This window comes from Neolamprologus multifasciatus, chromosome 5, assembly GCF_963576455.1.
Source record: "Neolamprologus multifasciatus chromosome 5, fNeoMul1.2, whole genome shotgun sequence".
NCBI classification, from domain to species: Eukaryota; Metazoa; Chordata; class Actinopteri; order Cichliformes; family Cichlidae; genus Neolamprologus; species Neolamprologus multifasciatus.
Window position 1 is genome coordinate 27670387 of NC_140443.1, and position 27974 is coordinate 27698360.

At 40.6% G+C, this 27974-nt stretch overlaps 1 protein-coding gene across 5 annotated transcripts; it reads left to right on the forward strand.

Annotated features, from left to right (window-relative positions):
- The first annotated feature begins 825 nt into the window (after nucleotides 1-825).
- Nucleotides 826-27954, forward strand: atxn7 (ataxin 7). Of its 5 annotated transcripts, XM_085159933.1 has the most exons (14): nucleotides 826-1004; nucleotides 2433-2533; nucleotides 3081-3182; nucleotides 7450-7662; nucleotides 7877-7945; nucleotides 15968-16072; nucleotides 19879-20167; nucleotides 20601-20920; nucleotides 21260-21342; nucleotides 21988-22268; nucleotides 22419-22608; nucleotides 22718-22839; nucleotides 22942-24088; nucleotides 24800-27954. In XM_085159933.1, the coding sequence occupies exons 4-14, from the start codon at nucleotides 7458-7460 to the stop codon at nucleotides 24815-24817; spliced, it is 2829 nt and encodes a 942-aa protein (XP_085016059.1). In that variant the 5' UTR covers nucleotides 826-1004; nucleotides 2433-2533; nucleotides 3081-3182; nucleotides 7450-7457; the 3' UTR covers nucleotides 24818-27954. The 5 variants fall into 5 exon arrangements, with proteins under 5 accessions (XP_085016059.1, XP_085016056.1, XP_085016055.1 ...); XM_085159930.1 differs by having other exon boundaries at nucleotides 826-2533; XM_085159929.1 differs by lacking the exon at nucleotides 2433-2533.
- The last annotated feature ends 20 nt before the right edge of the window (nucleotides 27955-27974 follow it).

The window sequence follows — 27974 nt, forward strand, 5'->3', positions numbered from 1 at the left end:
CCATAACATTCTCCAATGTGTTTTACTGATGGCTGTAGGCACTCGCTGTTTTAACTCTCTCCTGGCCTCCTCCTTACATAGTGATGATTTGAACCAAAAATGTCAACTTTGGGTTCATGACTCCATAATATCCATGCCACTGCTTTTTCAATTCAGTTCTTGTGTAATTTGGCATATATCGTCTTATGTCAGGTCTTTGCAGTTTTTCCTATTTCTGCAGAACATGTCTCTTGTCCAGTTCTCTCTACTTTTTTAAGGACAGTGCACGTTTTGACACCCTGCAGCCATGTTCAAATTCCCAGAGACTGTTATTTGGGCAGGTAGTTTGAAGCATTCGCTGATATGAAAACTGCAAATAGAATCATCAATCAAACCTTGTAATAAAAAACTCCTTTAGGAGTGTGCTGACTTTGCCCCAAAACTAGGTTTTAACTCCCCCCCCCCCCCCCACCACCACCACCACCACCACCATTGCTTCTGTCATAGATTTTAGTTCAGGATTCTTTCATTCCCATATAATAGTTATCTCTGTTTTTGCCCGCAATTATTAGATAATCAATTTAAATCGTCTAAATCGAATTAAACATATGTTTGGTGAACATGTTGTAGTATTTTTTTATTTATTAATTTTTTTATATTGCAGGTGTTAATTGTCATGTTTCCCCCTATCACATATCTCCCTGCTTCATGCAATTGTAAATACTGCATTTCACAGGGGAATAAAATAAAATAATAAATAAATAAATAAAATCTCCTGGTGGAGAAGTTCGGCGGTGCCATGCAGTCATTGGTCAGTTCGCGCTTGCGTCGTGGCGCGGTGACGTTTTTCTCTGTCCCAGAATGCAGTCTGGTAAACAGACATGGAAGCACCAGGTGAAGACCTCCACAGAGGCTGAGCACTAAACTCGCTCTTTTCCACCGTCTTCTGTCTCCTTCACCCTGTGCATCCAGTTGATATACATCAGCCAGGTGTCAGACTTACGTCTACAGGATCCAGAGCCTTGGTAAGAGTGAAGTTGTTGTCGATATGTGACCGCGGCTAATGACTTCTGCTGGGCTGTCAGGCTGCTGTCAGCTTCCTCGCTGGCGCTAGTCATGGCTGGCTAACGTTAGCCAGCTAGCAGGCTAATGTTAGCCATCAGTGCTGTTTAGTAACGTTTGTACCAGTCACAGACCCACACTAGATTAAGCTTAATGTCACGACACAACGGCTTATAGACATTTGGTCTGTTTTCAAATACCGTATTTCCGGTGAAGGTTAATGTTGTCTTTTTTATTCAAAAATAATAATAACTACGATAGTGTAATTAGTGTCGAGTAGAAGTGGCAGCAATTCTAGCCAATACGAATTCTGGTTCCTGTGTTCTCTCTTATCTATGTGTCAGAGTTGCACCTGTCTGCCAATGACAACAACTGTTTTTCTAAAGAAGTGACATAATGCTGTGTTCTTCCACTCATGGCCTTTAACATACTCATTTCATAAAGTCAAAACCACAACCGAACTAAGGCTAAGCTACGGGTACTCGTATGTTTATATTCCGTAAGAATGTTATTAACATTGTTCTTAACCGGTATAGGCCTTTTCAGTGAATCTATATAAAGGTGGAAATCCAGGATAACCAGTTCCCCATTCCAGTCATTGTGATAATTGGATCATATCTTTTCTGTCTGAATCTCATTTTATTTCTCATGTTTTTATGAGCTTTTGTTATTTAGCCACCCAGTTGAGAAAGATAAAACAACAAAAAAGATTAAATAAATTAAGCAGATAACACAACAGATGACATCGGCTGCTGCCACCGTAAACATAATCTTACATGCTGGTCAGAAGTCAGTGTTACTGATGTTCAGATGATATATTAGTGTATTCAAGGCAATTTTTCTGATCTAATTATAAACATGTTATAAGCCCGTATTAATACTGTGACACCGTAGAGGCCAACGGCTATAATGGTGGCACTAGCTCTTTGCCACTTTATCAGTGTTGGCATTTATGACAAAGATGTGAGAATTGTCTTGTAGTATTGTTTGACAGCACATGCATACAGAATCAAATATAATACTAATATTTTAGTTCTGCTGAAACTTTTCCCTTCTGCATTGTCACAAGTCAGAATTTTTGTTGCTGTCGAAAGGTTAAATATCATGTTCCACAGACACCCATATGCCAGCGTTTACATAATACTCTGTAATTGTTTCCCACTCTAACTTATTGAAAGTTAACAGGAAAGTATTGACTTCTAGATGTCTATACATATAGATAGATAGTCTATATGTATTACGTGTTGTCAAATGTGAGAATAGCGCAGATAGTACTGTGGTGAATTTACACTGAGTGACTGTGTCCTGTGTCCTCAACCTTCCAGCCAGGCAGCTTGTTCACCTAAACCACACTAACTATTAACAATTAATAATCTTCTGCTGTGAGCTAGATGTGAGAAGAGAAAACACTGGACAGTCTCCCGACCTGACTCTTTGAACATTTTCCAGACTTGATGTGTGAAAATAGTTTCGGACTGCCACTTTTGCAGCAGTAAGATTCTTATTTTTCTTTCTGCTTTTGCTAAAAGTTGTTGTGTATATTAGCAATACACCTTTTTTTTTAGCACCAGTAATTCCTGGAATTTAGGTCGCCTGCAGTGAATATATTTTGATTTCATGCTCATTATAACACATTTTTGACATTAGATAACTTAAAGTTAAGAAGTGTGGTTTAGTTCTGACTGTATTTAGGTTGTAAGTTTTAAAGGGTTGCATCAAAACAAGCAAAGCAACATTCGATTAACAAATGTAAAGTTGGTGGAATCCATATGGTACAGTACACCACTGAATAAACAGCAATATGCCTTAAATGTATGAAGACAACAAAAATTATAAAAATGTCTACATGTCTTTAAAATGGATTCCTGTAGATGTATGTGTTGCTTTATGTTGACTAAGTTGATCACTAAGGGGGCAAGAATGAAAGTGTTTTTTTTTTTTTTTACACATAATTCAAAAATTCCACCTACTAACTATAGAAAGGAAAAGGTGTGGTATAGTTACATCTTCCCTCAATGCATGTCTGTGTATGTCTCCAGATTTCCTATCCAGTGTGTGTGTGCCAGCCAGGAATCACCCAAACTGATGTGGATCATCTGATTGAGTTTAAAGATAAATTCCTTGTTTCTTGTTTTGCCAAGGTAAGCTCTTGCTGCTGTTCATTTCAAAACTGTATTGACATGTGGTGGGTTTTTTGTTTCCTCATAACTGCAGAATAATCATACCTAGTCATGTAGTACTTCCATCACAACGGCCCAACACCGAATATAGTTTCTATTGTAAAGTATTCAGTATCAAGGAAGTGTTGCTTAATGAGACTACAGCATCAGTGAGTTGCATCTGAGGATATGCTTTATACTACTTGTTGTATTGGGCTTTAAGATTAGGTTTTTCTTTTTACTATATGCGTATGAATTGTTTGAATTTAAAAAAAAGACCAACAGTGCAGCTGCCCCTCAGTAAGTATCAAGGAAATTACAGAAATTGTGTAATTTCAAGACTTCTGTGTTGGACTACTTAATGTTACAGAGGTCTTCGTTATTACAGCATCTGTTCTCTGTATGTTGCTTAAAAGATCCAACATCAGCTGGCTGATCCAGCGCCCGCTAATCTGCTTTGTTCTGTTCTTTGAACTCACAATAGATTTTGATTAGACTCACTGGATTAAATCATCTGAGATGATTACACGCTTCTGCTGTGTTTGACCAAGTGGCAAATTTTGGGCTAGAAAATGAATCCAACATGGATGTGCTAGATAAATAAATGGCCATTTGAGACTGGCCCCAAAAGCAAGTCAATCTTTACAGGCTGTTATGTTAAAATGTCCAAGTAAATGACGGTAAGACATCTTTATAGCCTGGTACAAATAAACAATTTATGCCTCATAGACAGGTAAGCCTCTTTCATAATGCATGGTCACTTTGATTTGTCAGGTGTGTGGTACAGCCTAATCTAGACGTTTGTGGTTCAGTTTTGGTGAGTGAAATTCTAGTGTTTTATTAGTCTTTTACTTAGTAGCAATAAGCAGATATCTCTGTCTGTGTGCTCCATCTGCACAGCAGGGCTGTTCCTCGTAATACCAGTAAAAATCTTCATATGACATCAGCAATATAGCAACACCATGCATTTGCATCCTCCAGCATGCACAATAACAAAGAAAGGCCAGGCCTATCTGAGAGTGAGAACTGTATATCAGTCTCTGATGGTGATTTTAGTCCAGGTAGTTACAATCTATATGTCAGGAAAAGCAAACAGTGGATGAGGATTACTGATGTAGCTATGTTGTAGCTGGTACAAGGTCTCTTGGTGACAATATTGGTCAGGCTTTTGATGCTTTACAAGGTTAAGTTAATTGAGTTATTGTTAAATTAAGGTATTAAGCAGTTATTTTTATGATTTAAAATTTCTTTTGGCTAGCTTTGGTTTACATTTGGACTAGAGTGCTACTGTTGCTGGCACCTTGTTTCAACATATTAGCACTTTAATTAGGCAGTCTGTCATCAGTGACAGTAACTCATTAAAAAAGGGTGGAAAGTACTCTTTGTTTCGTTTAAAAAAAAAAAAAAATAATGGCACTGCGTGCAAACTGCAATAATTAAAAAGAAAAAAGTATTCAGTATTTTTTTTACAATGTCATAAATATTATCTCAGATTTCCTGGAAGTATTCTGAAATAATACTGAGTCCAGCTAGCTTTAGCTGATAACTTATCACTTTACCCTTTCATTCACCTATGGGAGTTTCTGTCTCTAAAAACAATAATGACATCATGATTGCTTGTTCCATCTTTATATACAGTCTTACAGTCTGGACATGGGTATTGATTCTGAAAACAAAGATAAACTCAAAAGCTTGATGCGACTTGAGGACCAGTGGGAGTGTTCAATTTTTCACCTTACTAGAGCAAAATCTTCTGTGAGAGGGCAATCTGGAATTAACTAAGAGTATTTACTTAAAGGTGATTTCATAAAAACGGCAAGAACATGAGGAGGGGGTCAAACTGAGATTGTTTTTGGTTTTTAAATGTGCTTACAGAGCAAAGTAAAGCATAAGGTAATGTAGCCAAGTAGAGTAGAAATGTCTGCTGTGAATCATGGTGTAAAACTGAAAGGGACAGGAAAAAAAAATCCTAAAGAACATAAAACTAGGGAAGACCAGCTGGGCTGGACTAGGCTCCAGTTGAAGAGTTGGCTCTCTACCAAAATATCAATCACCATATACTGGAGTGTATAGAAAGGGGAATCTCTTCCTTCAAGCCACAGGAAAGATGCAGCCGTTATGACCTCTTTCAGGTACAGTAAGCTTGACGTTCTTCTGTGTGTCAGAGGCATGTTGTCACTACCTTTGTGATTTTATTGCTTTTACTCAGCTACTAACATATGGTGCTAATAAGTTACATATGCAAATTATTTCCTCTCCAGTGAAGCAGTAGTTCTCTAAAATTAATGAGTGAGGGTACGTGAAAGGATGACGGTAATCACACAGTCCTCCTCCTCTTGAAATGCTCTTGTTATGATCAGTGCACTAATTGTTAACTGGTTCCTCCCACAAGAATGTCACAGCTATACTGGGCACAGTTCCTGAAACTACACTATTGCGATCATTTTGCTTTGACCTTACAGATATGATGCTATGGCAATAAAGGCAACAGATGTTTTGAAGAAATGAAAAATCTGAGGGCATGTCAAATAACTATATCCAGTTAAAACATTAAACCAACTGGCATCAAGGTTGTTAAATTGACATTATTGTAGTTTCAGTGTTTAAAAATGCTCTTCATCACAGTGTTTGAGCACACACACAGCCAGCATATTCAGGATGATGTTTTTAATTTGCATTTAAATACATGATGGTAAAATTGTACTTTCAAACAGATTTTTGAGATCACAATTTACTAGTACTGTTTTTTTTCCTTCCTTTGTTTGCTCATTTTGTCTTTTCTTTTATTTATTACCATTTTGTGCTAAAAGCAAAGAGAAGTTTTAAATGTACTTGAACTATTTAAGCTCTTCATCACACCGTGTGATCACCTGATTTATTTGACACAGCAGAACCCAATCAGCATTTGGTAGGTGATAGCAGTCAGGAAGACTGACACCAGTTGATACTGATGTTCATCTGATAATATCAGTGCATTCCTACACTAAACTCTGTACTTGAGAGGGCCAAGGCTTTTTGGAGTACTTGCCAAATTGGAGTAAGAATTTCAGGTAGAGGGGTAAAATGGGTACACAGCGTCCAACACTGCATGATTAATATTAAAGATGAAACGCCACAACAGATGAGATGTGCCATTTCTAAGTAATTTCAGTCAGTGTGTTACACCGTCTTTATAAGACATCTGTACTTTTCTAGGTTTTGTTTCTGGCAAGAATGTAAAAGGATCCCAGTTCTAGTTTTGTTTCTTTTTTTTCTCTCCTTGTTCAGCTTTACTTAGGCAAGCACATGCTGTCTGGGTAGAATGAGAAATGTTTCATTTTGAAAGTGAAAGTAAACTTGGTAGATTATAACAGACTTTGTAAATCTGAAATGCTTAGAAATTAAAAGGTTTGTGCATGTCATTCAAAAATCTCTGAAGTCTTGCATTAATACATCTTAGACACGTGTTTAATAGTAACATGACCCTGTCTTTATTTTAAATGGAATCTAATGTAACTGACCGTAATCCTTTTATACAAAGTCAATATCTCTAAATGTATTTCTCTCATATTTTTCAAAATATTGGGAAGCTAATGCATACATTCTAAACATAAAGCCATTATAATATAGTATTTCACTCATAAGTCACCAGTAGAAAGTCTATATATTGATATCAGCTTTATGGCTCTATTTCAGATGTTAAAGCTCACATTTTCTTAGTATGGGAAGAAAACAAAGAATCAATAATAAATTATAAATATGTTATGGTCAGTCATCTTCTAATGTCACACCCACAATTACTAAAAAAGTATTTAGTATATCTTACAACTGTTTATATGGAGTCAAATCTCAAAAGCGATCCTTATTAACTAATAACTTGTGCATTAAATTGGTATTATTACTGTTGTTGTTCATTTATAACCAATCACAAATTTGCCTCAAAGCACTGTATTTGATAGCATCGTTATTCTTAAGTATAGTTTACAATTATTAAATGTAATTTAAATTTCTAAATGATAGCTAGCGAGTGAGCCACAGCCAAGGGAACCAGCAACCTTCAGCTGAATCGCCAGCCGGCCTATTTATTCGACGTTAAACAGTATGTTGTGTAAGCTTTGTACTTGTAACGTCAAGTTACCACACAGGGCGATTTTTTTTTTCTGAGAGGCGGGTTTGCTGAAAACAACACGCGTATGCCCGTGTCAATCAGTATAAAAGTCCTCCTATCCCGAGCTCTACCAGCGCTGACTCTCGTGTTGTTACATTGTAGCGGAAAGAATGTCGGAAAGGGCCGAGGATGACGTCAGGGGGGAGCAGCGCCGAGCGGCCAGGCAGCAGCTGAAGCAGCAGCAGATCCAGCGGGGAGAAGGCTCCACAGCAATGGCGACTGTTGCAGAGCGGAGATCGTTGCCTAGTCCAGAAATAATGCTGGGACAGCCTTGGAGCAGCTGGGTCGACGCCGCCAAACTCCACGGCAACGACGGTGAGTTCCCCAGCGCGCCGTATGTTTGCGAGGAAGCGAGGTAGAGCGCGACAGTTGCCAGTCCTGTCTTTTTTTTTTTTTTTTTTTTTTTTTTTTTTGGCCGAGTGCATGCAGTTTTCGGTTGAATATGAAGAAACGCTACTGGTAGCAACAGCACGGGCAGGGAAGCAAGTGCAACTATTCATTTGTTGTTTCGGATCGCCTCATTTTTTAGGTGCTGAATCGGAGGAAAGTTTTAAAGACTTCGGGAAAAATCGAGAAGCCATGCGTTTGTGCAGAGAAGGTGAGTGGTTTTTTTTTCCTCTAGGGCCAAAGGTGTATTTTGGTTATGGGGGTTAACACGCATACATACATTCACTCACGCTAACATGGATTCAAACACTTTACTCGCGTCGTTCTGCAAAACTTATAGTAAAACAAGCGCACCCGGATATAATCAGTCAGACGTGTCGGTAATTCATGTGGTGACATTTGCACATGAACCTAAAATAACTTAATGATTAGCAACTTGGACTTGCTGACTAAAGTGATAATGCGTATTTCATTGGATGGTGTGGTTAAAGGACTTTGTTTCGCATCCATATTTCTCCCATTTTGCAAAACTTCCACCATGTTTCACATCTCTCCCCTTACCTTAAGACAACATTGATGTTTGTTGCTAAGAGAAATGCAAAGTATAAAGAAGTTAAAAAGTTACTTCGTAGGCATAGCTCTGATTTTTCAAAGCAAAAGCCAGCATAATAATGTTAAACTACTGCTGTTAAAAGAGCAAGTTGACTTTTTGTACAATATATTTAAGTTAAAATGTTAAGTTATGTTTTTGCTTACTTCAGTTTAACAACCAACATATGATGTTAACCAATGGTAATAGTTTTACTGTTTATTTAGAAAAATACTTAAAAATATTTATTTATTATTTATTGGCCTTTTAAACCACCAACAAGTATGCATGAGCTATTCATGTATGAAACATATAAAACCCTGAAAAGGATAAAAACAATCAACCAGGCTACACTGATTAAAATCTTGATATGACTGTTGTTCTGCTAGTAGGTGTGGTTATTCCAGGGTTAAAACATAGTAGGTTTAACTAATAAACTCTTGAAGGACAATTGTAAAATCATGTCAGAGGGCATCATCTTAAACAGCAGCTAAAACTCAATGTACAACACACACATTGCCTGGCTTCTGAGCTAGAGAGAGGTGTTTCAAAGCAGTTTGTACTGCAGTTTTATTTTTGGAAACACCTCGATTAGCTTTAGCTGATTGGTCCTGCTGGCAGGCCTTGATTTAGAATGAATTTCATCACAAAGGTAAATCGTTATAAAAGAAAAATTGCATTTTGTTTACTTAAGACTAATGTGATGCTTAAGTTTCCAAGCTGAAATATAACACGCCAGACCTCAAGATTGAAATAAGGATAAGTCTGCTGGCGAAATGAGCTGAGGACTAACCTGTTCATTTGAGGCACAAGTAAATCAAGTGATGAATCAACTTGGTCACTGTGGTGATTGTAAGCTTAGCTTGTTCTATGAAAGGCGTTATGCCGAGCTAATGATGTGCATTGTCTTGAGTTATTAATTAGGCAGTCTACTTAAAAGTGTATACCTATGGAGAGGACATGTTTGTTCTTGTGTTTTATACATTTCACCACGATGTAGTTACTTTCTAAAAAGGAATTTTATCTCCCGCTGATGGAGAAACAAGCAGGGCATGTCATGTATGACCTTGCTGTTAAGGAGCAGTTACTGCAGTAGGTAGGCCAACAAGATTAAAATGCATTCTTTTGTTTAAGCTTCTTTTCAGAACTAAATGTGGACTAAAAATAATAATCTCTGTTTTGAAATTGTTTTTACATGGATCATTTTGGTCAAGAGAAAACGGTGCTAATCAAGCAAAAACCGCAAGAAGCTCCTTTAGACGTCAACACCATCAATAATTCTCCGGCCAGCTATGAATCATTCGCTGTGGTGTGCTTAATCATCAAAAGAATTTAACAGGTTTCTGACCTAAGTGATTCACATTGTGAAGGCACAAATGTTAAATTTTAGTAGTTCGCATTCTCATCGTAGTTGTTAAAGCATTGATCGACATATTGGATGGACAGTATTTTGAAGTCATGTCACATACGCCTACGACGTAACCTATAAAAGTGGCAATTGCTGTTGCCAGCATTCGAACTTGCATGTGATGGGTTGTTATTTGCCTTGCGGTCGTGCCCTCTTGTTTTATATGTGGTACAAGCCATGATGGTGACAGATAAGACAGCTCGGACGTTTTTCCCTCCTTGGGTCAAACATATTTGTCTGTCAAGTTTTTCCACTTATTTGAACATTTCCTCACATCTATACTAATAGTTTCAGAAGTCTCCATCCAGGAATTTGCTAAAATCTGCGATTTCCTATATTGAGGCGATGATGATTATTCTGTCACTGATAAATTCAAAAACTGGAGTGAAAAAGTGCCCAGAAACACATTGGCCTGTTTACTACTGTCAACTCTTCCAATCACTGTAATTGTTGGCTGCATCAGTTTGACGTGCAGTTACATTTCTCAGGAAGTGATCATCAGGAAACGGTGTAGGTTACATCATGACATTGAAGATTTAAGACAGAAGTATAAATTCGTCTTAAGGCCCAGGGTTTGAGCCCTCACAGACTGATGATGTTACCTGTTTAGTGGTTGTGTGCGAGAGGTTGGGCACTCAAAATGGTATATACAGGAGTAGGACGGCAGGTTTGGGCTTACCATGTGATATTACATTGATGGCTCAAAAACATATTTGTTGTTTGGGGCATTTTATGTTACACTGTTTACTTTCTGCATGGCCAAGGCTGAGCCATTCATGTGAATTGAACATCTTCTCGGCAGTGGCTTTAAGAAGTACTAATTCACTTGCTTTTGACAAGCAGCAACAAAAAACGAACACCAGTATGAACAGGTGACGAATAGATGAACACATATAGCATTTGGTTCATGTTAGTGTTTTTTTTCCTCTTTCCTTCCTTTGTTTATTTACTTTTTTAATGTTTTCAGGCTTTCCCCCTTAACCCACAGTTTAACGTCACAACACTATGAACTGTGGGTAATTCCCTAAGGGAGTGTTTGCAGAAATGCAGTGTGAGCATAAAGGGCTCACAAAACCTGAGAGAGCCCTTGTGTGTTTGAGAGTTTAACAGTGAGACAGCCCTAAGGCCTCACTGTCTTAGTAGTAATGCACTTTGAAGTCGCACTTTGAATGAGTGTGGAGATTGGCGGTTCAGCCTCTCTTCGTTTTTGGCACAATAGTTTGTCCCACACTTGTGTCATCATTGCCTATCCAACTTTATTTGGTTTTCCTCCTTATGTGTTGAATAAAGGAGGGGGTTTATTGCAGACTGCTTCACAGAGGACTTATCTAATATTGCCTTTTTTGTGTGTGTGTGGTCAGCAGTGTGTCCTATGTGCTTGTTGCTATGATGCTCACATGCGTTGGGCAGATAAGGGAGTAGTTTGAGTAGGAAAATGAAGTAAGTCGTATGCTTGGTTAGCTACCAGCTTAAACCGAGTTAAACTCTTACGGGAGATAGTTAGATGCTGCTCTCTATCGCTGTCAACAAAACACAAAATGGTAGATTATGTCTCTGAAAATTTCTGTCCTGTGTAGAGTTCATGAAACTTGGAGAATCAGCGCCAACGTGCAATGGAGCGGTGTTGATGGTACGAGACGTAGGACACCACTAAGTCACTGTATCTTTTCATTTGTCAACCATTTAGAACATTTTTCTGCATAAAGGACAGAGACAAAATGCTCATCTGAATTCAAGGATGCGGGGTCAGTTGACATTTGGCTGTCATGAAACATGTCTTTATCATGTTGCGGCGTCTGTCAGTGACTGTTGTTTGTGTCATGGGGCTCATCAACACATGCTGCTCGTGGCAGAAGTTTGTCTTCATAGAAAGCTGTGTGTGCGCGTGCGTCTGGTAGGGGTATTACAAGTGGATGACTACATCGCTCTGCCATGACTCACCACCAGATTCCTCCTGTGGCGTTACTGCCATTCTACCACACGCAGATGAATAACATGCACGCACACAGATTGTAATAATGTATGGTACCGGATGACTGATGAATTCATCATTCTGTCATGCTGTTGATAAATTTTACAGTGGTGCTGTCACAGTCAGGGAAGCTGGGAAATGTAGTGCCACTGTCAGCCACAGGTCAGATGCAGCCAGCATGTGTGCTACTCAGCAGCAGCCAGAGCTGCTACGATTGCACCTAGATCGTTCATCACTGCCACGGATGGGGATGCTGAAATTAACTGGACTCTCATTCTCTTCCCCTGCCTCGTGCTCTCAGGCTCTCTTTTCCTCCTCCTTCAAGCGTATGTCCTTTGCTCACTGCCTCTTTGTCTCGCAGAGGCCTCAGACGGCTTCTCTGTTCGTTTACTGCGACTTTGTTCCCGTTTTGCGCTTTTTTTTCTTTCCTTTTGGCTTAAATTCACCGTTCTGTCTTATTTCTTGTCTAGAGTGACTTTCTTTCTCTCTGTCTTTAACACCTCATGTTTGAAAAAGAAGAAAATGGAGGTTGAGACGAGGGCAGACACAGTGGCGTTAGACCACTTTTGAAGTCGGACAGTTTTAGCAGTAAAGGCCATTTAGTGCTACGGCACTGAACGTGGAGTAGCAAAGCTGTATAGCATGTCTACTTTCATAGTTGAGCATCCCATTAGAAAAATACTAATGAAAAATACTGCACGTGAACTGCTGCAGCAGTTTGGAAACAAGTCTTGTTTGACCTTGCTATTGATCCAGTGAGGAAATGTGGTTGGATGCTGCAGTTCCTGTCCTGTTTCAGTAGATTTGAGAGAAAGGCAGTTTTAATGAAAAATACACAGGAAGTTATTGATTTGGCAAATATGTTTGCTCTCTCATTATATCTGCAATTTGCTACTTGGATAAGCAAATTGGGTATAGACAGAATAGAATTAAAGTAGATGCATTGAACATAGAAGTTGCCTACGCTAGCATTTAACTTTTGTTTTGATGGCTTGTCCTTTTGCAACTGGCAACGAGTGAATACTCCATGTCACATTTTACCACTCGTAATTCACATACCTTTGTCCATTAAGTGAGGATATTTTCCTTCCTCTTTGTAGCAAGCAGATACTTTTAAAGCAAGTCCATTGCTGTTGAAGGAGACACTTGGCAAAATAGCTTCAGACAATTGACACACATTAAGTAGCATTGGACTTGTCAATTCATCCACACACAATTGCCTCTGACCTCCTTGAGAGAGAATCTGCAGGTACATCTTTTATACGGTCTTTGCTTAGTGGCCCTCATCCCTTCAAGACTTGGCCAGTGATGTTTGGAGAACCCTTGACGGTCCTGGCGGAGTACATATTGGAGAGGGGCTCCACTTCTCTGCTCTTGTATCCTCTCCTCTGCTCATCTCATCATAACGCCCCAGGCAATCTCTTAATTAGCCTCCTTAATTAGGTGGTTTCTGGTTCTCTCCGCCAGGGTAAATTTTGATCACATTCTGCTGAGAAGCAGCACTTCCCTCTGATTCGCCTTGGAGTGCCTTTAAAGCGTGAGGTTTGTCATTGGGCAGAGGTTCTCCAGCTGAAGACACCTTTGCATTCTTGCTTTTTATGGTTTTCTTTGTATTTGCCTATTTACTATAGGGAAATTCTCGTTTTTACAGTTTTATCCAGGAAGAAATGCATCATGATCCATGATGTTGTGTGCGTCAGCATTTTAATTTTAACCCTAACCTCAAACCTCAAAACCTCAAACAAGCGTTGCGACCTGGGCAAGATTCAGAATTTCATTTGGACCTTTTGCAAAACTGCCCCTTCTCAGAATATCTGGTAGTTTCCTTTGGTAGCTCAGAGTAGGGCAAAAATGATAATCACGATTATTTTCACTGAAATTGAGATCTCAATTATTTGACGATATTTATTTAACAATAACAATGTATTGAATAATGGCTTTAAAGATTGTCAAAAAATAATATAAAATAGTGTGCAAATACTGATAACAGTGCAAATGTTTGCAATATAAAAAATAAATGAAAAATGTAAACATCTATGTTTAGTGAACTTTGCAGTGTTGCTCTGTGGTGCAGGTACGTAGCAAAGTTTACACACTATGTCTACTTGATCCACGTCTGACTCCGCGAACCCATAATGTTTCCACACCACTGAAGTTTTTTTTACCTCTCTTTTCAACCAACGGCAGTCACTCTCCTCTCCAAATAATTTCTGCTTAGCTTTCCGAGCTTCCCTCGGGTCCTCTTAATCAGCGGTCCCCAACCCCCGGGCCTCGTACCGGTCCGTGAGTCGTTTGGTACCGGGCCGCGAGAGTTGAGGCTCAGGTGTGAAATGTATAGTTTTCAGGGGTTTTATCGGTTTTCAGTGTGATTTTTGTTATCGTTTTTATCGTTTACTCGGTTTTCCTTGGTCTTTTCACGTGTGTTATGAATAAATTTTATTTTTTTCGGTACCGGTACTAGTTTTATTTTGTTGTATTTATCCGCGACACCTTAAAGGCCGGTCCATGAAAATATTGTCGGGCATAAACCGGTCCTTGGTGCAAAAAAGGTTGGGGACTGCTGCTCTTAATTGTTGTGACACATGTTCAAAATGTGAGGTGCGCTTGATTTGCCACACGGAACAGCGCGAGAGCAAAGCACGAGGGAGGGGCTAATAATCGGCTCAGTCATTTTTGAAAGCCCAGATCGTAATCGAGATTAAAATTCGATTAATTGAGCAGCCCTAGCTCAGAGTGTGGCATTCCAAACGGCAGACTTTCTTTGTTTCTTAATAACAACATAGAAAGCACTAAGGAAATGGCACCCACCTTATTAAACCTGATTCCTTAGTGATATCTCCTAATTATTGAGTCAGAAATGTTGCACGCTCTAAGCCAGTCCTGGGTTTGTTTATATCTTGGAAAGGCAACCTTTGGATTGGTGCTTATCACCAGTACTTGTTCTCCATGGTGAATAAGGGCTCATAAGTGATCTATATTTACAAATCACTCCTGGGTTGCATGTGTAGACTTTACTTGGCCAAACTGCTTTCCTGAGCTTGTTAATTTTTTAAAAATTCCTATAATGGGTTGTGTTACAAATTTATTTTGTCTAAGCTGTTGAACAAAAGCACAGTTTCCGAACTTTGCCTCTGTAAACCACCACAGTGGATTTCTAATAAAGCAGCACTGTGTGATATATTGTGTAGGCTCTTGCTACAGCAGTGCTTTACATAGTTCATCTATTTCAAAGGTTCAAAAGAAATTGGACAGTTAACTGATATGCAGTTTCATGGCCAGGTGTGGCCTGTTGTATCATTTTAAATTAAGAAGATAAAAGGTTGGAGTTGTTTTCAAGTGTTAAATTAGCATTTAGTAGTTGTTCATGAGTATTCTGACCAGCGAGGCATCATTTAGGAATGAATGTTGATAAGATTTTGTTCACACCTGCTTCAGTCTTTATCGGTTTCAGTTTTCTGTGTGCAGAAAAAGCAGGTTTACACAGGTTTTTATTATCTCAGTCACTAAACCAATACTGCCTCCCACTGTCTGTACTGGAGGACATTGAGGGTACAAAGGACCCCCTGACTCTTAAAGGCCAAACAGAGCAGTTTCTTCAGGTCACTGCCTTCAATGCAGATTAGTAGAACACAAGCCACTGCACACAGCCTCAATATGGAAAGTATGTAGCTCCAGAAGCACCTCAACTCTGGCTACTTTATAGGTTCTCTCACTGACTGGCTGAAAAGCAGATATTGACTTTAATGTATTATTTATAATCTGAAAATGTTATAATTATGTTAGTTTGTCCACTGAACTTTGAGACCGTGAAATGTAGGAGCTTTGTAAAAGAATATCTACCATTGCTAAATGGGTGGGGCAGTATTTTGTACCACTTGAATTTAACTTGAGTCTACATTTATGACACTGTGATTGCTAAATTTCCTTTTCTGATGCGATGGAGTAGAAAAGGACAATTCTGAAAATTATGGCCTTGTTCACACATTTATGGATCCTACTGTATGTGTTAGGCAATAATTCAGAATTGCTGTTAGGGCTCAGCCAAGAATGCATTTTCTTGTGGTCTGCTGCGTTTGTCTATTTACCCCTCGGCCCACTCCCCAACAAATGCACATTAAATATAAAACAAAGTAAGCAGTTGATGTTTGGTTGCACATTGAACATTGTGTATTTTGCAGAGTCTGCTGCCAACTATGGCATCGGTCATGCTTTTATTTATTCTCCTTGAGTTGAGCCCCATCTGCTTCTATCTTCCCGTTTACAGACATGTCCATATTTGGCCAGTGTCCCGCACAGGACGACTTCTACCTGGTGATGTGCAGCCACTGTGGTCAGGTAGTCAAGCCACAAGCCTTTCAAGCACACTTTGGTAAGTGATACACACGCACACACACGCCTTGATTTATCTATATATTCAGTTATTTTTTATGCAGCTGGGGTGCAGAGCTAGATTTCCTAGATTCAAGTAGTAGCAATAATCCACTACAACAAGGAGGTGGCTGTTACTGCAGATACTCAGCAAGGTTTGGGGATAAAGAATTGGGGGGACTCTATATCCATATACCCCCCCCCCCATACCAAGAGTAATGTGATGTTTCTTTGATTAACACACTCCTAGTAGTGCTTCTTCTCTCTGTGTACCCACCCACCCAGTTTTCTACTCCACTCAGTAGCCTATTTATTTACTGTTTGTGTGTTAAAAATTCCTGTGTTAATATTTGACAGGTCTCTCTCAAGTCTTTCCAGTAGTGGGCTGTTTTAACAGATACAGCTCAGATAAGATTTCTAGTACTGTTAAGACATTAAACTGGGGATGTTTCAATGGCCACTAAATACCTGGAAGTGCCTGGTGTTCTCTGAAGTGCAGCAGCAATTACACTTATCAAGGTCAACCACAAGAGGGAGGTATAGCAGCACATGGCTTCTAGGGTAAAACTGTCCTTGGAACTGTGTGAACATCACTCAGAGGCTTCTCCATCATTGTTAAACAGTATAGATATATGGGTGTGTCTGAAATACAGCCTCTATTTTGAGGTGTCAGGGGGTTTTGAAGGAACTGTAGATAAACACTGGATGGCAGTACCAAGTGTAAAGTAAAACAATCATTATCAGAACATGTGGCTTTACTTCATATACAGGGGTTGCTTTGTTAATGCAGACTGTGCTCGGCTTGGTCCATGGTGTAGAAGCACCCAGAAATTTACAGTGATTTCATCATGTTTCTTGATATTTGTTTTTTCAGCTGTTTGCTGCTGCTGATTCTTTGTGTGAACAGATTGTCTGTAGTGTGTTTATCATAATGAATGCACCAGTCTCTTTTTCGTCTTTTGCAACATCTTTAAGTTCTGTTCTCAAAATCAGGCGGTGAAGCTAAACCCAAAGATTCCCCATCACAGTAAATCTTCCGATTTGAGCCGCTGAATGCAAAGAATTACTTTTTTTTTAAAGAAGCTTTTAAACCATGCAATATCAAAATTATTTTTTAAACAAAGTTTCACTTAATGAGCTTATTGCATCAGCTGTAACCACACAGTCTAAATCTAAGTGAAACTCTGTAGCCATGTATGTGTGGCCATACAGAGCAGCAGTGCTCTTGCTGTGTTTTACCCCATGTCCTCTCTGTGATGTCATTATGGGAGGACCCCATGCAGCGTTAACGTGGGGAAAAGGCACTGATCTCAGCACCATTGAGATGGTCTCAATATGATATTAGCGTGCTTCTTTGAGCCCATCTGTCTCCCTTTAGGTGTCTGTGCTTCTCGGCTGAGGCTGAGCCCAGCAGGGGTGACACTCACCACGGAACGGGAAGCTCCTGCTTTGCCTGGCGTTTTATGCATTTGTTTATGAACTTGTCTAACAAAGACTCCTCAGAGATCGAGACATACAGAATTTTGCATTCAGTGTCTTGAGCTCAAATGGTAAAAGAAGGGAACCACGGTGGATTTGAGTTTCTTGTTAACTCAAGGTTTTAGTTTTACCTTCTTTTTAAAAAAAAAAAAATAGGTTACACTTTGTCTTTACTTAAACATGATGCCTGTGGAGTTTGTAGTAAGACCATTACACTTCTTGATTTTCTTTCTTTTTTTCACTTCTGCAGGCTGGGTTTCCCCCATGCCACTGAGCCAGCTGTTTGATAATATGAAACATGATATTAAGGCTCCTCCTATGTCTTGTGTCTGTCTGTCCTTTTTTTTTTTCCTTACCCTTTTTCCTCCCCTACATCAGTTATGACTACCATTGGTGCTGTTGTTGGCTTTTGTTGTTTTGTAGACAGAGCACCACTGTCTCACTTGGATATCTTGTTGTGAGTTTGTGTGCAGAGGTTCGCTGTTGACTGGGACAGGACAAGACAGTGAGAGGAAGTGGGAGGGAGGCAGTGAAAGAAAAGCTTTTGGGTTGTTTGGCTTCTTAGAAGTGGGAGGGGAAAATATCTGGAGTGTAGGTTGAATGGATGTGCAGGAGAGACCCCTGGTGTGGAGAGGGCACGCTTAAAAGCAATTTTTTCCCTTTTCTTTCAGAAAGCAGAAGTTTAAGAGTTAGGTGTGTGTGCGTGTGTGTGTGTTCTTGAAGAATATAGCTGAAGGCAAATGGGAGTGGTACCTTTTTTGAGCATTCGTATTCTTTGTAGCCACTCCACTTTTTTGTTACCTGATGACAGTGAGTTTTGTCCCACAACCCACTCCCCAGCTTTACCATATAGTTAGCTATAATCACACAAAATGGGACTAAATCAAAAGACAGTTGAGAGGTGACTGCACACATAAGCATGATTAGTTTGGGGCAGAGGGTCTAGGTGACCATACTTGGCAGAAGATCTTTCATGTTACTTTTCTTTCTTTCTTTCTTTCTTTCTTTCTTTAGACCATTTAAGAACCTTTGAAAAAAAGTTAAAATACTTTTTTCTATAATCCTGGTGGTTTTCCTTTGGCCAAAACCTCTTTCATGGAGGTGCCTGTTTTTATTTATTTATTAATCATGCAGGAAAAACACTGGTGACAGTAGCCAGCTGACACAGATTCTTGGTAGAAAATTACTAATGCTTCTGGTGCTGATGCACCTTTATCTCTCATTTTTTTAAGCATACAGTTATTTTCTGTCCTGTCTTTTGTTGCTGCTTCTCAGAGCTGACTGAGTGTTTAGTCAAATGTTTATTTGCCGTCTCTCTTCTGAAATTCTCGTTAGTCACCTTTGTCTGTCTTGTTTCTCTGTATGTGCAGCTGCTTTTGCTCACATGCAGCTTCCAGCAGGAGATTCTCTCCATGTCAGATGTTGATGCTGAAAATTCTCAGTTTGGTTTAGGTGAGGGAGCTCCCTGGATTGAGCGTGATCGAGGCAGGGCGTATGACACCCACGCTCACGTCTGTCAGTCTCTCTTTCTCTACATGTAATCAGAGCAGCAGGAGTGTATGTCGGTCTGTGTCACCCAGAGCGCCCACTATTTCTGTTAGAGAGCTGCTGCTTTTGCCAAGATTCAGATCTCTCTGCTTCATGCTTCCAGTCATTTCTGAATTAAAACAAAAATCCTTCATGATGTTTTTGTCTATCTTTTTCTTTTTAATTGTTTATGCAGTGGCAGCTAATCAACCTTAAACTATGAAGTGCTTGTGTAGTGGTGACATTGGGACAGCAGCTTTTGTTGTACGCTGTTACTAAAAATAGGATGTGATGTAATCTAAAAGTAGATCTGTAATTGTCTTGTGTAAATATGTAATTGGTGTAATTTGTGTTCACACAGAGTTTGTTCATCTTGGAAAGCAGTGTGCTTAAAGACAGCTAGTTTTGGATTTAAGCAGATGAGCACCCCCCCCCCCCCCCCCCCCCCCAAGTTCTATTTTTGTCCTGTCATCCACAACTAAGCATCACTCTAACCTTTTCTGCTGTCTTACTGACTTTCATCAGTTTGCACAGCAGCTGTTATAAGAAGCTCAGGCAAGAAAGAAAGCTCTTGACCTGTTGGCCAGTTCTATTTCAAGATGCAGCGGATGAATCACCAATACTTCTTATTAGCTGTTCAGCTAACATGCTCACAGCTGTTAGAGGGAGATTTTTAATGTTTCCATTTCTCTTTTTTTTATGAGTCACAACTATGTTTAGTCCTATAGTAGTGTTGGATTATAATTAGTGTGTTAACTATTATGTTTTAATGCCTTTCTGGTTCGTTTGTTATCATTTTAGAGAGAAGACACAGTTCGGCTAGCAAACCAGCGTCCACCTCGCCGTTTCCTGCGTCTGCCAGGAACCGGAGCAGCGGCAGTGGGATTGGGCCCGGGGTGGGCTCGGTGTCCGTAGCTGCAGTGGCTACCGGAGGCATCCTTGGTCGATCTTCAGCTGCTAGCTCAAGCTTACCCTCCTCTTCATTGTCGTCCTCCAATCCCAAACTTGTCAAACCAGCCAAAGAGAAGCTGCCAGGCGTTCAGCGAAGACCCCCCTTTGCCCCCTTCAGGATGAACCAGCCAGAAAAGATGTAAGTTTCACTCTGCACAGGTGCAGGGTTGTTACAACCACATTTCTGTCAGACATACTAAAGGCTAATTTAAAAAAAACAACAATTTTGAAATGGAGACTACTTGTAATAGTTTTTGTAGCAATACTAGTACTTGAAAATAAGGTACTACTACACTATTGATGGTTTATGTGGCAGTCAGAGCTATTTGCCTTTACTGCTTGTTTCTCGGTAGAAATCTGATTCAGTCATTTATACGCGAGTATTGATTTTGACCTTTTTCTTCTTTTGAAGGTGTTTGATATATAGCGGAACATATTAGTAGTGATTGTCCTCGCAGGGCCATCCATATGTCCACATCTGTCTCTTACCATACGCTTGTCACTGGCTCACTGTTTCTAACTCTCAGCTTCCTCCTCACCACCCTTTTCATCGCTGTCATCTTCTCTTCCAGCCTTCCAGCTGTCAAGATGGACAAGATGCATCCGAAGCCGGACACGCCAGCTAAGCCGGTGCAAGCTCCATCTGCCCCCGCCACCACCTCATCCTCCTCTACATCCTCCTCTAGCACCACTGTGAGCTCCAACACTACCGCCATCACGACCTCCTCATCAGCCCTAAAAGCAGGCCTTAACTGTCCCTCCATACCAAAGCCTCCATTACTGGCCCCAGGCCAGATTCCCAATGGCAAGGGCCACCTCACTGTCCTCTCGGAGAAGAAGCAGGACAGCAGCAGTGCGAGTAGCAGACGTCACGTTAACAAGAAAGTCACAGGTCAGCTGGAATGTGGAATGAGGGGGGACTAGTTACATTTTGTCAGTATTTAAAAGTCTCATACCGCATTACATGCTTAGCCTAAATGTTTTTGTTTTTTATAACCTTGCTTTTTAATCTATTAGACGAACCTCCCATAAGGTTCCTATTTTATTGCCTATGAAAGAGTGTAACTAGCAGACATCATTTCAGAATGTTGTCGGCAGCTTAAACAAAATGTCCCATACATTACCTTAGAGGGGAAAGGATTATGTAATGTTAATGTTTTGCATAACACAACTTGTCCCAAATTATAAAGGTAACAAATGTTTTTCTCCTCCCCCTTTGCTCTGCTATCAGAACGTGAGTTTAATCCAGATATCCACTGTGGCGTTATAGATGTGACATCTCGAAAACCCTGCACAAGATCCCTAACATGCAAGGTAACAAAGTCCCTGCTTTGCATGCTGCTACTGAGCTGTATAAATGCATTTATTTTTTTTTAAGAGAATTGGGCTGGTAATGCTCAGCAGTTTTTCTTGTTGTCAGCAATGAGGATCAAAGCACACTTGCTAGATTCACAAGATGATCTAACGTGTTCTTGACATACTTGTGGAGGCAGCAAGCTTCAAACCTCTGGATGAGCGTTTCCCACGGCAGCCACAGGCTGACAATTGAGGGCCGGTGTTTCTAGGACACATGCTGTCAGCTCAGATGGTTTGCCACAAAGAGGAGCACAGCGTAACTCTGAGGAGCCTGTAATGATGAACTCTACTGTGAAATATAGGAAACTACAATGTCTGTGTTTAATGAAACAGCACAATGCCGTCACTCGTTTTAATATAAGTGGAGCACTTTGGCATACAGTTCAATTATGTCGTATTATTCTATTTAATGTGTACAATATTACCTGAGTTATTCTTTGCATTTCAAAGGATGGTTGTGATTGATGTTGTAAAAATTTGTTAGAGCCAGAGCTGCCAAGTATAAACAGCAATAAAAAAAGGAAATTAAGAGCCGTTCTAAGGAGAACTCTCTCCACCTCTTACCATAATGAAAATTCTATTGACTTGATAATGTCTCAACAGACACATTCCTTAAGCCAGCGGAGGGCGGTGCCAGGCCGGAGGAAGCGCTTTGACACATTGCTGGCAGAGCACAAGAACAGAACAAGGGAGCGGGAGAGGGAGCGAGAACTCCACCAAAATCATTCCCAGCAAAACCCCCCTCTCAGGGACCCACACCCCTCTTCCCACCTCACCTCTGGCCATGATGCCCACCAGGTGGCTCATGGAAACGGCCCAGCCCTTGATGCCACTAAGCCTTTGCCAATTGGAAAGCCCAAATTTCACAGCCCTGGTCTTCCACGGTAATTGCTGTGCCACACTTTGATTTTTTGCTGTGCTTGTATTGTGCCTGTGTGTAGCTTTGCTCACACAGGCGTAAAACAGACAGTTTTAATTTGATTCAGCTTTGATGAATATGGTGAAAGTGACCGGGCACAATTTCTCTCCATTAGACTAAACAGCAGTCACGGAGGTGGTATTTCTGGAGACTCTGCAGCAGTCCACGAGTCGCTACACCATCCCCAAACGACCCCCGATGGCTTTTCTAGACCATCCAGTGATGAGGGAGAGAATGAGGAGCGTGAGGACAATGCTGAGAAACTGGACTGTCACTATTCAGGTTATCATCCACGACCGGCAGCTGTAAGTGCACTTTATCTGCTGTTACCCCCAAGGAACTTTCCTTTTTTTATTACACTGGTCAAGCCATTAAAGATTACAGTTCTCATCTGTTCTTCCCTTCTATTCCCAGTACTGTACTTTTGGGAGTCGACTGTTTGGGAGAGGCTATTATTCCTTTGACCGGCGATGGGACAAAGTGCGATGTACCATCACCACAATGATGGAAAAGCATGTCAACTCCCAAATGTGGAAGTAAGTCAGTCTTGGACTCATCCTTTTTTCCTTTTTTTTTTTTTTTTTTAAATTTATGAGTCAAATTAATAATTGGCTAATTTCTGATATTCTTTGCTTTAGGAAAATCCCCTTAGCCTTGGAGAACTCCTCCTCTGTTGCACCCACCCATAGGACAAGCACAAATTCCCACTGTAGCACTCCCTCTTCAGGCTTCCTGGGCCCTCCTGCCACCTTGCCCCAGACTCCTTACAGCCAATCCTACGAGGGCAAGTCAGTGCTCTCCTATGGGACCACCTTAAATGCCCGCAGCTCGCCGCAGGGTGGGGCTGAGCACCCGGCCTATGGCACCACACAAGCCCGACAAGTGTCTTCGTCGCCGCAGATGCCTTCAGCCCACTTGTCCTCATCCTCTTCTTCTTCAGCTCCTTCCCTAACCTCAGGCCGGGTGCCTAAGTCCCGTTCTTCTGGCAGCAGCACTACCAAATCGTCATCATCTTTTAAGCCCAAGGAGAGCTCGTCTGGCTCCTCCATAACCGTCATCCCCAACGCCACCAGTGGAGGAAGCACTGGAGCCAACAATACCAGTAGCGGCGCTAGCTTCAGCTCGGGGAAGAAGAGGAAGAACAGTTCTATCCTCTCTTCATCCCATGGCTCCACTGAATCTTCCTCTTCCAATGCCAACTTCTCTTCCTCCTCTTTTAAGAAGAACTGTGCAAATGTCGGCAGCTCAGGGAGCACCTACCACCACAGCTCATTAGGTCCTTCGTCCTCATCGTCATCCTCCTCCCATAGTGGGGTTCACAGTGTGGGGCTTAACTGTGGGCCTACTGTGCGAACAAACTCCCTTAGCCTCAAGGCCGAGCTCTCTGGCAGTTCCGCCGGTGGCTCCTCTGGGCCACCAGCACGAGGTCCTCCCTCGGGCAGCCCTGCAGAGTCCATCAAGCGTATGAGTGTGGTAATGAACAGCAGTGACTCAACCCTTTCCTTGGGACCTTTTGTCCACCACCAATCCTCATCTGACCACCACACCAGCTTTAGTCACCACTCCTCAGACGGGCGCCTGGAGGCCAAGAAGCGCAAAAGCTCTTCTGCCTCCAGTGTCGTAAATAGCGGAGGTGGGGAAGGTGGGCTCGGAGTAGGAGGTGGGGGGCCAGGACCAGGTAGACCCAAAGTGGCCAAGTCACCAGCCATTAACAACATCCATGGGAAGCATGGGCGGAGTATACCAGGGACACCGGGTCTACCCAACAACTCTCATTTACATCAGGTTGGTTTTTGAGACACATTCAGGATGTGTTTTTGTTTTCACTGATTGCATCTTGTGAAAGATTTTGTTTCTTTCTCAGTTCACTGCACTTAAAATTTGGGGATGTGGGTAATCTTAGGCTAAGGATGGATATTATTAAGATTTTAAGGATACTACATTAAACCATGATTACAGTTCCACATTTTTCAGATATATATTAGGTCATGGCAATTTTCTTATTCTGAGCACAGACTAATGAAAGTGTAGTGTATTACTTCAAAATAAATGAATAAAGTATGACTATGAACACCTCACAGTTCTGAGCTATCATGCACATAAACTGCATCCTCCAAGCAAAGTGCCCAAGTGGTATTCAGCCATAATCCTTTTTAAAAACTTTTTTCTTTTGTTTTTCATGTGAATTATCAAAATGAATGAAATGAAATATTAAAGAACCTGAAGGGCTGATATAAACTGAGTAAAGATGAGGAAATGAGGTATTCATAGTATTTGATATATAATGCCAAAAGTATCAGGTGATAAGACATTTCTGATTACATTCAATGATCTTGCCCGACATTTGAATCCCCCGATTTAAAAAAAAAGAAAAGAAAAAAAAAAGACATAATTGTTGCTAGAAATTAAAGCCTCATCTTAAACTACAAAACTAGTTTATAGACTAATGACTTTACAGCCATTTTAAGATGATGTTTTTCTCCTCTCCTTTTCCAGCCAAAGGCTCGTCCCTGACAGTGGTGTCCGGCTTCAGTGTATGAAACTGGCAGGCGGGCGGGAAATAATCCAGAGTGGTCCACATACTGCTCTGGAATGCATGAGGCCTTCTGAAATCAAATCCACATTACTCTCAGCTTCCCACAATCCTCAGGGTGGAGATAATTTGGACTGCCCAATGATGTATATGTGGTCCTTACCGTTTCTCCCAAAGCCATGTGTGTGTGAGGTGCGCGCAGGGGGAACTGAATGGGGGATAGCGTGGAGCGCCAGGGATCTAATGCGCAAGCCAAGGATCCCCCCCACGCCACTGTTGTCCCAGTATTCTGAGAGGTCTTCCTGTTTGGTCGGAGGAACAATTGCAACAGCCATCGGTCTCTTGTCCTGTAGTTCAAAGGTCATTGGGTTCAGGTTAAGGGCTGCTGCAACAAGCCGTCATGACACTGAGCAACTGGGGAGACAACGAGCAGATCTCTTCCGTGTTTGTTTAAAAAAAAAAGAAGAAGAAAAAAGACTGTGTGAGAGTGTGTGTGTGCTTATGTGTGCGTACGAGTAATGTTTTTTCTCATGTCAAATTCTGCTGGACTACTGGAATTTCCAACTTAATTACACCCCCAGCGCCTGATCTCAGAAGCCTTGCAAGCAAAGCAGTAGGAGAAGCAAACTGTTACTTGCAAAAACCTTAAGAAAAATACACACAATCACCTTGTTTCACTTCTTGTTAGTGTGATTCTCCCTGGCGACATGTTGAGTTACCTCGGGTAACATGCAGTAGCCTGAGACGAGCCCGTAGGGATGATCTGGTCACTTCTTTTATTACCCGGAATAATTATGCAAGTGTTACCTTTCTATGATTTCTTATGATCTTTTTACACTGAACTACAAAGGGGCTTTGTAGACCTGGTGAAGACGGTTGTGCTTTTAAATGTGAAAAGGACACCTGATGTGCCCATTCGATTGGATCTTTTGTCAGAGAGGGAGAGCTCGGTCTTGAGGAAGCCTGTTAATTTTCGGAATCTTTTCAGCGTGCAAAATGATAGCCACAGTAGACCTACCCCCAACTGTGAACAGCACTAAATAACTACTTTCTCCACAGGCACTGCTTTAGTTGTCCACAAAGCAAGCCAAAAAGCTGCTATCAGCTTTGCCAACTACTTTTATTTTATTTTATTTTTTTAAGTAAAAGGTGGGCAGTCTTGCTTATGAAGCGGTGATGGCGCATTTGTGGATTGAAGAAAATCTGTGCAAGCTGTATAACTATAGCCACAAGTTACTTATACCGCTGAGTGAATTCCACAGCTGTACGTGGGCAGATGTGAATTGTATTTTATTTTATTTTTAAACATAGGGAATCAGGTATGGTACGTCTTAACTGGAGCAAACTTGCACGTCACCTGTCTTCTGTGGGTATGATTGTCCCTCCTGTGTGTAACCACTACCCAAGCTCTGGACGTTACAGTTTGAATGCCTCACAGTAACACTATGTTCAGAAGAGATTTGTCACAGTAGACGAGGCATTGTACTCTTGTTCCGCTGTCAAAATAGTCTTAAATCAGGCAATACTTGCCCCACTCGTTGGGAAATAGCTTAGGTCAAGAGGTCTCGGGGACGAGTGTTACAGTGTGAGATTCATGGAGATGGCTTCACTGGATATAGATCTTAGATCTTTTGGCAACACCTGTTTTATGGAACCTCCACTGATGTCAATTAGTGTGGAAAACCTAGTAGACTTTTTTTTTTTTTTTTAAATCTTCAGTTAGCTTTTTTTTTTTCCTTGTAGCCTATGTATCAAACAAGTATTGAAGTATCCCTATTTGAGAAAACATATTTTGTTAACAAATTGTACATAGTTCAAATATGTATTTTTGCACAGGCATTTTTTTGTACACGCAGAATTTTTGGTACAATTTTGAAAACTCATTATTTATTTAGTAAAAAACAAAAAACAAAAAAAAGATAAAGTCAGAGAACATGACTATTTGAAGTGGTTCACTGCCAAGTCTATATAATGCAATATGCCTATATGTGGAAGCTGAAGCATCTCATGAATCGTGTACTGGGATCCTTTAGGGAAAGAAGTGTTGTCACTGTAGCATGTGTCTGTATGACAGGAAACCTTTATTCACTTTTCAAGGTCTCAATCACATGTGCTTTTACAACACATTTTATGTTGCCTACGAATTAACAAAATAAGTTACTCTGCGACCCAATTAGCCTGTGATTCTGCGATGTCGTGCAGGCTCGAAGCTGTGCCCCCGCTAACCATCTCTCGTGGACTCTTCAGTCGTAACACTATGTAAACCTTAAACACATTTCATGATTGAAACACGTTCTTTTATTCCAAAAAAAAGAAAAAAGAAAATAGGCTGAAGGGACTGCAGAAATTATTGCAAGGAATAGGAACATTTTTACGGTCCAACTGCTTGCGTCGTTGTTGCCAAACGAGTAATTTGAATCACAGCTTTTAAAGAACGCGTTGAGCAGCTCTTAAAAGAAATATCAAATTAAGAAAGTGCCTGAATTTGTTTCATCCCAACTGTTTGAGGACAGTATTCGTTGGGTTGTTTTTCCCTTACTTGAATGTTCAAAGTATTTAGGGGATTTGGCTTTAAGTCTGCCTCTGAACCCTAAATGTAGTGGAACTTGAGCTTGTCAGCTGCCCATTGCGAAACACTTCTGTTTTTGTTTTCCATTGAGATTTTCTTAGCATCGGTGTGTGGCCTAAGCCCCCTCCGGGTTATTAGGGTTTGTATTTAAAAACTTCACTTAAGTGTTTTGTTTACCCTCAATCTCTACTGACATCTCGACTTTGTTTCCAGTACAAGGAAACACTACGAGGATGTTTTCTTTCTTAGCACCGTAGACTTGGAATGTGAAAGTGAGAGAAAATACAGCTTGTCTGGGAAGAAAAAAATAAAACCACCATTCATACTATGTAAAAGCGTGTATAGATTTTTTTTATTTTTTTTTTTTGGTTTTGTTTTTGGGGTATACATTATCAGAATCATTTTCAGCTGGACTTATGTATTGGCTGCTATGTAATTCATGAACAAAACATAGGTTAGAATTAATATTTAAAGTAAAGATTGTATAGTATATTTGTTTTGTAACAAGTTTCTGTAAATAAAATAATTTATACTGCTATTTATAAGAAACGATGTGTCTGCCTCTTTCT

Excerpts from the sequence above, each read along its gene's own strand:
- atxn7 (XM_085159932.1), top strand. The coding sequence starts at position 7,458 with ATGTCGGAAAGGGCCGAGGATGACGTCAGGGGGGAGCAGCGCCGAGCG. Across the intron at positions 7,663-7,876 it reads CAAACTCCACGGCAACGACG|GTGCTGAATCGGAGGAAAGT; the intron begins GTGAGTTCCCCA and ends CTCATTTTTTAG. Across the intron at positions 22,269-22,418 it reads CACAGCCCTGGTCTTCCACG|ACTAAACAGCAGTCACGGAG; the intron begins GTAATTGCTGTG and ends TCTCTCCATTAG.